We start from the raw sequence: 8982 nt of genomic DNA on the forward strand, positions 1-8982 counted from the left end.
ATATTAGAGTTATCGACAGTTCTACAGCTACTCGCCGCTAAACAGATGAAACTTTTCGATTGACTTCTAATAAATTGTAGTAAATTATTCTTAAGCATATCAGATGACTAAACATGTCTAAATATATCTTTATTATAAAAAAATTTATATATAACTCTGTTACAACTAAATGATTCTCATACTTATTGTCTAACATGAGCACAATATTTTGCATGTAAATATGTTTTACTTCTTTATTGTAATGCAGCCTTGTCGTCAAGCTTCAGTCAGATTTGAAAAAGAACAATTCGCTTATCAAGAATAAATTAACAAACATTAGTCGTAGCATTTGTAGGAGTTTCACTCTCGTGATCTATCCGTTCCGTGGACAATTCGCTCTTCTCCTTTAAGTTCTTTGCTAATATCTTCTTGATAAATTTGCATTGGGGGTACCACTTAATATGCTCTTCCACAGGATCATCCGTCCGTTCCCAAGCTCTCAGACTTTTACCACAGTAGTAACACATCGTTTGATCAGAAGGTTCAAAAAGGCCGCTAAGGTAAAAGAAACCAGCTTTAGCCAATTCTTCTTTTTTCTCACATATCGTATCGCAGGTACATATTGCGAAAGAGCGTAATCTACGCTCATAGGAAGCGTATGTAGGCTGTTTCGAGCCTAACACGTCGCTGAGCTTGGCCATGAAGTAAGCATTCGTTTCGGCATCCCAGAAGACCGTAATGTCAATATCTTCATTCAGATCAGAAAGTTCGGAGCGATCTGAGTCAGAATTCATAACACTTTCAATCTGCGGATCATTGTCCGAATCAGAAAACGGCATGTACTTGAGGCCATAAAGTCCGCAAGTATCTACTCGTTTGGGTAATTTAGAAATCGTGCTAGAATCGGCCTCGATTGGTATATTTCCACAAGGAACATTCCGGACGAATTTACATTTTCCAGACCAACGTTCATGCTCGGCCTTAGAATTATCCTCGGCTATCCAGTTTGACAAAGTAATTTGGCACTTTACTGTATCTTTCTTTTTAGTATAGAAGAAATCGGCGGCCGCGAGTTTTTTGGGATTCACAAATGACATAGAATATACAAATGACATATAATATATACTGAAAGATTTCAATCTTATGATTTCAAAGCGATAATCCGAGCGATAATCTATGTCAACAGATAGTTTTTTCATGTTGAAAATTGATCTAAATATATAGTTGCTATCTGAATCCTTCAATGTCCTCATTTTTTTTAAAACGTTCGTTTGTGTAGGAATCTGCGAAAAGAAGAGACAAACGTGATTTATGGTAAATTCCTCTGTACGTTCTTTCTATTGCCTGCTATTTGACAAAAGTATGCAGGAATATTTTAAGTGTGCGCATGTAAAATTGTAGACAAATAGATCCACCCGTTATTCATCAATCATCGCCTGACATTTGTTTTAATCTTCGTGATCTTCCTTCAAATGATAATATTCTATCTTTTTTTTAAAAAGAGGATCATGGAGATCCTCTGAATGTTCTTTGAAACGTTCCTTGGAGATCTGTGCTATTACGGATATTCTTTCTTTTTTTTTTTAAAAAAAGAGAAAAGTTTACGTGCCTATCTCCGTGACTATCTGTTATACCTGTGAAGTATAATAGGTAGTATATAAATATAATACTTGTGAAGTACAATAGGTAGACGGAATTAAGCACGTTATTTTTTCTCTTCTTTTTAAATAGCACGTAGAGCGTAATAAATAATATAAACTTATACTTGCACAAAGCTATCGTTCTTTTATATATATACTTTACTCAATAGTTTTCATATGAAAGCCATTGTTTGTCGCGTTGAAACGCATACATACATTACGGCGAGGTATTCTCATTCGCCGACGTCTATCTTATTACTATCACAAATATTATTACGCGATAAAATAGGTATTTACGCTTCTTGTTTTCTGTATGTAGAAATTCTTAATAAGGAAGGATTATCACTGCATTCTTTAGCCGTTACGCAATATAAGCGAAACTATATTTGTAACATTCTATTAATAACGCTGATTTCTATGACAGATTATGTAATATTACGTAAAATCTTTAGACAGGGATTCATTTATCTGCATTGTTTTTAACGTAGTATCAGTAACCTGCATATATTTATATTTCATTAATGATGCATATTAATTGAATAATTAATTCAAATCTAAAGAATTTAAATAAATATTAATTCTTTGCAATTAATTTCTTACAGATGGATGGTATTAAAGGATGATATTAAAGATGCAATTAAAATGAAATTTTTACTAATGAAAGCATTTATTGCAAAAGAAATTATTCTATTTTTTAGTAATGGAAAAATCAATTCCTAGCAAGAATCTTATTTATGGTAGCATTTTTAATAATTTCTGAAATTAAAGGTTAATCTGGGAATGTAAATTTTCTATAAAATTCAGAGATTATCGTTATGTGTATAGACATTTCCTCGATAGATTATCTAAAAATGAGAAACGTAATTGAGCGAATCATCATGTTTATCCTCTTGGATGATTTTCTAATTACATTGTCGCTAGAGAGTTATTGTGTTTGACAAACTAATCGGCCTGACACAATAAATGACCTTTGTCAGGTTATCGAAAAACAATAAAAATTATAGATACAGTATCGCGATAAGATTTTATTATTATTGCAATTTTCTCTGTATCAGTGATAATATTGTTCAATAAATAATTTTTTTACGTTCAAGGATCGGTTCATATAAATTTTTCAGCACTGAATACGATCCATTATTACCATCCATATTTACCAAATAGTTCTGTCTTGTCACAAAAAATTAAAAAATTTATAATTAAAGTTGTAAAACAGAACTACTTTAATATATAATATTTAACATATAATATTTTAATATATGTTTCATTAAATCTACGCGAGCATATTAAATGAAAGATTAGAGAAAGAAGTAACTGATAAGCTGAAGGAAGGGCAGAAAGAGAGAAAAGATATTCACCTTCTTTGCTGATTTGAAAGCGGCATTTGACAATGTAAATAGAAAAAAGCTAAATGAGTCAATGAAGAGGATTGAGATACAGAAGAGAACCTGAGATTGAGAATTATGCAGAATTATAAAGAAATGTGGTAAAATAGATGACAGAAGATCAGAAGAATTCTGGACGAACAAAGGTCTTAGACAGGGATAATTCCTTAGTTCTCTATTTAACATATACACATGTGTGTGCATTGTAATAAGAAAGGAAAAACGTTGGTCAATTATATATGTTGATGGTCAATTATGTATGTGGTGCTGCTGGCTGAGAAAATCAGAGCTGAAGGAAAGAGATTTAGAAGAGATTTAAAAACTTTTTGGGAAGAAAAGGCCTTAAACTGAGTCGGAAAATCCGGAAAAATCCAAAGTAATGATGTTGGAGAAAGGAAGAGGCGGAATGAAGAAAAGAACATGGAAATGGGTAGAAGAGAATAAAAGAAATCAAAGAAATGAAATACTTGGAATATACTCTGTCGAAAAATGAAGGGGCAGAAAAGCATATTAGAGAAAGGAGAAAACAATAGCAGCAATGAAAAGGACGTGGAGAGAGATTATTTCAAAATGATTTCAGGAGAAGATGTTTCAGGATGAAGATGTTTTGATTCACTGGTGGAAAGTATTGCGTTATACGGAACAGAGATGTGGGGCTGGCTAGAGAATAGGAGATTGGACAACATAAAAAGAAAATACGCGAAGTCGATTTTAGGATTGGAGGACACCGAACTACATATTAGGAAGAAACGAAAATAAGAGAAATAAAAACGAAAACGATTAGAAGAACAATCAAATACAAAGAAAAAATAAGAAGTACAAAGAAGAAGCTGATATACAGCAATGCATAAAAGATTTAGAAAAGGAGCGAACATTAAAGGAAGAGGGCAGAAGAAAAGAAGGAAAATGTGAACAGGAAGTTGGCAAGAGAGAGCGGAGATAGGAGTATAGCTGAGGGCTCAGTGAAGAAAATAAAAAATAAGGAGAAGGAAGAAAGAAGAGTGAAGATAAATGAGTCTAGATGCACTTGTATAAAATATAAAAGCATAATGACAGAGAAATTACCAAAAGATCTGGAAGGAAAAAGGAAGCGGAAAGACAGAAGTCTGATAGCCAAATACAAATGTGAAAGTGAGACGAAAGGGAGCCTGTATGGAGAAAGGTCGAAGACAGGAGTTGCAGAGTGCATGGTAAAGGAGGAAAGTATATTCCATATATTAAAAGAGTGTGAAGTGACAAATGAATTGCGGATGGAAAAGTTTAGGGGAAGAAGGCAGAGGTCTGGAAACAATGAAAAGGAAGGAAGCGGAAGAGAAAAGGAAAACAAAGAGGAAGGAGAATATTAAATAACTGGATGTTTAAGATGATAATTATATGTATCACATATTGTTAACGATGAGGAGAATTAATATAATAAAGTATTTTTGACACATAATTAGTCAGTCGATGTAAAAGAATCAAGACGGGTATATATAAACTAACTGTTAATTTGCGATAATGAGTTAAACTAGAATGTAAGACAAGCTAGTGAGTTCACAAAATAGATAGTTTGCTTTATATTCGTTTGAAGTTATTAAAATTTATTTATAAATGTAAACTGGAAGCCATCCTAAGTTGCAAGGCAAAGATTAAAATAAATAAATAATAAATAATAATAAAAATAAATAATAAAAATAAAAAATATGTTTCATTATAATTAAAATTAAATTTTTGTTAATATTTAATTCTTAAAATAAATTTATTAAAATAAATAAATAATAAAAATAAAAAATATGTTTCATTACAATTAAAATTAAATTTTTGTTAATATTTAATTCTTTAATAAATAAATTTATTATCGATTATAACTAAAAAGCTAGCTATGATGATGTTAATATTAGGTCGATGCGTCAAAATTACCTATATACTCAGCAAATATGCTGACGTTATTTTTCGTCATTTTGACGTCAGAATAACAATTAATGCTAGCTTGTTGGATAAGTTATTAAAAATTCGCCAAATATTTTTTGAATGTGTTATTCAAACTTAAAGAACTTCCAAATCGCTGAAACTAATCTGAACTAATTACGAACATAATTACAAACTTGACAACATATTTAATTTTGACACAATTATTTGACATATGTAATTATTAACGTGATTTAAAAAATGAACATGCTTAATTTTCCATCTGCAATTTGGATTAAATCTAAAAATATGATTGCAGCCGTAGAATTAATTTTGTGACTATTATAATAAAACTTCAAACAAACACAAATCATATATATTAAGATAGATTTATCTCGTAATTTATTTCGTAATTTTAACTACACACAAATTTCGTTCTTGTGCAATTTTTTTTCCTTAAATAGGTTAATTAATTAAAAAATATTCGAATAAAGTACTCTATATAGTCTAATAGATTTACTACAATGAATCTATAATCCTGTTATTACAGAACTCAATATTTTTCGAAAACAATCTACAATTTCTCGATGAATCAACAGCTTTTCCTTCTAAAACTTTTCGGATCAATTCGTTCTTTTCGGAAGCCAGCTGACTTTGAAATGATGATCTCAATCTCTGTCCGAAATCTTACATCTGCCGACTACTTTCCTTTGTTGAGTCATAATATAAAGAATGAATAAGAATTACAAGTTAAAACGATATCAGAGAATGATCTAATCCCAATAATCTTATAAGATGAAAATTCTGCCGGCAAAAGAAAGAGATGAACAAGAGACAAGTGAGATGAAGACTGGAGCGAAATAAAGAGAAAGGGATGAATGTAGACTGCATGGAGTGAACGGCGTGGAATGAAGGGAATGTTTCGCGTATCAAGTTATATCAAGTTGTGCCTTTATACACGAAACATTCCCTTCGAAAGAAAAAGAGCGTCATACATGCGCCAGTGACGCAGTCGATGCGTGCGTGTACGTTTCATGAATTATTCATATCCTCTTCGCAACACTCGCTCTTTATCCCTAAGCGGAAGAGAAAGAAATAAAAAGAAGAAAAGAGAGAGAGAAAAATTTCCCGGGATACAAAAGCAGAGTGAATGATAATAAGAGAGAGAGAGAAAGAAATAGAAGCAGATTGGGAGTGATAGAGAAATCAATCTTTCTTGGAAATTGATGAAGTTTATCGACGTTGATAATGAATAAAAAAGAAATGGAAGGAGGAAGGAACGGAACAATTATTCTTATCTATTCTACTATCAGTATTTTTCTGCCATGGCACATCATTTCCCCCAATCAAATAATTTAAGGTGTCAATGTACCGCTGATAACAGCTAAGACGTATGTTGCTATTTCTCTCCTTGACTCGCTATGGTAATCCCTCACTGAAAACGGAAGCCGGTTCTCGCGATGATTTTTTTTTTGCGATACTCTCTCGAAAGTGCCGGTATGTCACTGGTGTTTCAAAAGTATTGCTTATTATCCAGGCTATCCGTTGTCTACCAAGATCCAGTATTGCTCACAGTCTCCACTTAGCTGTCCGGAATAATGAAACCTGCGACTCAACTTAATTTGATCATAATGTATCGGAGAGCTACAACTCACTTGACTGACGCACGGAAAATATTCCGGGATAAGAGACCAGGCTACTGATTTTCGCATTCGGGCGAAGCGGAAAGAAAAAAAGGAGAAAAACAGTGGTGGAATTTTTGGAAGTTTCTCTGCCAATTCCGACAAAAGGGTTGTCCTTAATGAATTGTCTGACAAAATGTTGCACGGCACCGAAACACACCGTATTCGTCGCAAGCTAGGATTCTCCGAGAGAAACTGAAATAAGGCAAGAGAAGGGTGATAGTAGTGGGGAGGGTGAATGGCACGAAGGGCAGTTCTGACAGATAAGGTCACAGCACTGCACAGCATTGGTCGATCTGCTCTTTTTATAGGGGCTATTGAAAGCAGCTGACAGCAGCTGGGAGGAGCTAAGAAATTGGGGACGGACTTATCATTAACCCCTTACACTACCAACTACAATTTGATGCCTCATCCATACAAACATGGGTACTAGAATCTGTCCGTTTTTTTCATCTATTTAGAATGATTAAAAAAAAATCTCTAAAAATTCACCAACATACTTTCAACTTTCTAGAATAAATATTGGCACTTTATTTTGAAAAATAATAAAATATAATATAATTTATAATTACCAAAAGACTCAAAGAAACGAATTGCTCGGTCACTAGTGATCCATGTTAGTAGGATAAGGGTAAATTTTTAATTTCTACAATTTTTGACTAATTCGAAAATTATTTCATCGAGTACGTATTAATTATAATAATTTTTTTTTAGGGGAAAGAAATATGATTTTGTTCTCTGGAAAGAAAATTAACGTTCGGATCTTAGTAACATTAGGAAAAGTTATTTAATAGCAATGATAGGAATCGCATAATATTGAGGAAAATATAAAGTACATTCTTTTTTTAGAAAAAAACAATCTAATTTTGACAAATTAAAATAATATATAAAATATATAAAATAACAATCTAATAATAAATTAAAAAACTAAAAAAAGACAGATTTATTATAAATTAATCTGATTTTGCTTTTGCGAAATAACTCTGAAATTTAATTACTCTTATTCGATACTAAAAATCGCCTGATAATAAAAAAAATGTAAATGGAAAATTTCTACTGTAATCGATGCGATTATCTAAATACGTGTTTGTCGCGATATAATCAAAAACCAGGAACGCGACTTGATAAAATTCTATGGTCAACGACAATCGCGTCACTTAGAAAAAAAACTCAAGATACGTGTGAAATTCTTTTATATTTTATGTACATTTAAAGTATATGACACATGACATTTCGACGAATTTCTATTTTACATTGCTTTATATATGTATTATAAATTTAATATAACATAAAATATAACATAAAATCTTTCCTTGATATTTTACATAACTGTTCACTTATACACAACTAATTATTACAGATTTTCGCTTCATAGACATTACGGATATCACATTTATATTATCTCTATGTCATACTGTCAATAAAACGAAATGAAACTATACAAATATAAAGATATTTTTCTTTATTTCTTTGGAATGATCCTGGCCGAGTTTGTTTTCTTAGGCCAATATTAAATTTGTTCGTAATTGTATATTAAATATTTTGTAATGTATACATTTTTCCAAGCATGTTAATTGACTGCAGAACAGAGAAGTTCTCAGTCTATTCGATAACCAATCAAAAAATTTATTGTACAAAAACGGACAAATGTAATATTGGCTTTAAGCTTACATGCTAAGACTAGAAACTAATATGGACAGCTATATACATACATATATATGTATTATATTATTTCTGTCATTCGTTTATCTCTGAATTCATCGAATTGACAATCGTCTGTCAATTTGATCATTTTATATTTTTTGTACTCACCTTCGACAAACGCAACAACACTGATTTCTATATCACTTTCACTATTTTGTCTGTGATATATATTATCTATGAGAAACATCATTCATATACACATATATTTTATCATAATGCGACATCGTAGAAACATATCAACATTAAGCGAGATTGTATCTGTATTTTGTACATGTCTTGATAAATCTATTTTAAGCAACCAATAATTGAATTCCAATAATCTTATCAGAAAACTTTTACACTAACTTGTTTCATCAACATATACTCAAATAAATATCTTCAAGTGACATTTTTTATTGACTGGATTATATCTTTATGATCGAGTTTATGATATATTTAATGTATGCTACAAAGATATTAATACACGAATAATATAGACTTATATGTCCAAGCCAATGATATTATCTCAATGTGATATTAGAGATAACAACGATATAATGATTTATCATTATATCTGTAAATCTGTAAAAATGTAGATGACAGATTTGAGCTACAATTATTATCGAATTATAATAATTATTATTTGTATATTATCATACAATNGTATATTATATATATATATATATAATAATAATACTATAGTATATATAAATATATATATATAATATA

The 8982-nt window shown here is 31.0% G+C and overlaps 1 protein-coding gene across 1 annotated transcript; it reads right to left on the reverse strand.

The window, feature by feature from the left end:
* Positions 1-305: 305 nt before the first annotated feature.
* LOC105623504 (apoptosis 1 inhibitor-like) lies at positions 306-1178 on the reverse strand. Its single transcript, XM_012204898.1, has one exon. The coding sequence runs from the start codon at positions 1176-1178 to the stop codon at positions 306-308; it is 873 nt and encodes a 290-aa protein (XP_012060288.1).
* Between the last annotated feature and the right edge of the window lie 7804 nt (positions 1179-8982).

The sequence above is a fragment of the Atta cephalotes genome (genome assembly GCF_000143395.1).
Source record: "Atta cephalotes unplaced genomic scaffold scaffold00058, whole genome shotgun sequence".
NCBI lineage: Eukaryota > Metazoa > Arthropoda > Insecta > Hymenoptera > Formicidae > Atta > Atta cephalotes.

Coding starts and splice junctions, on each gene's coding strand:
- LOC105623504 (XM_012204898.1), bottom strand. CDS start 1,178: ATGAAAAAACTATCTGTTGACATAGATTATCGCTCGGATTATCGCTTT.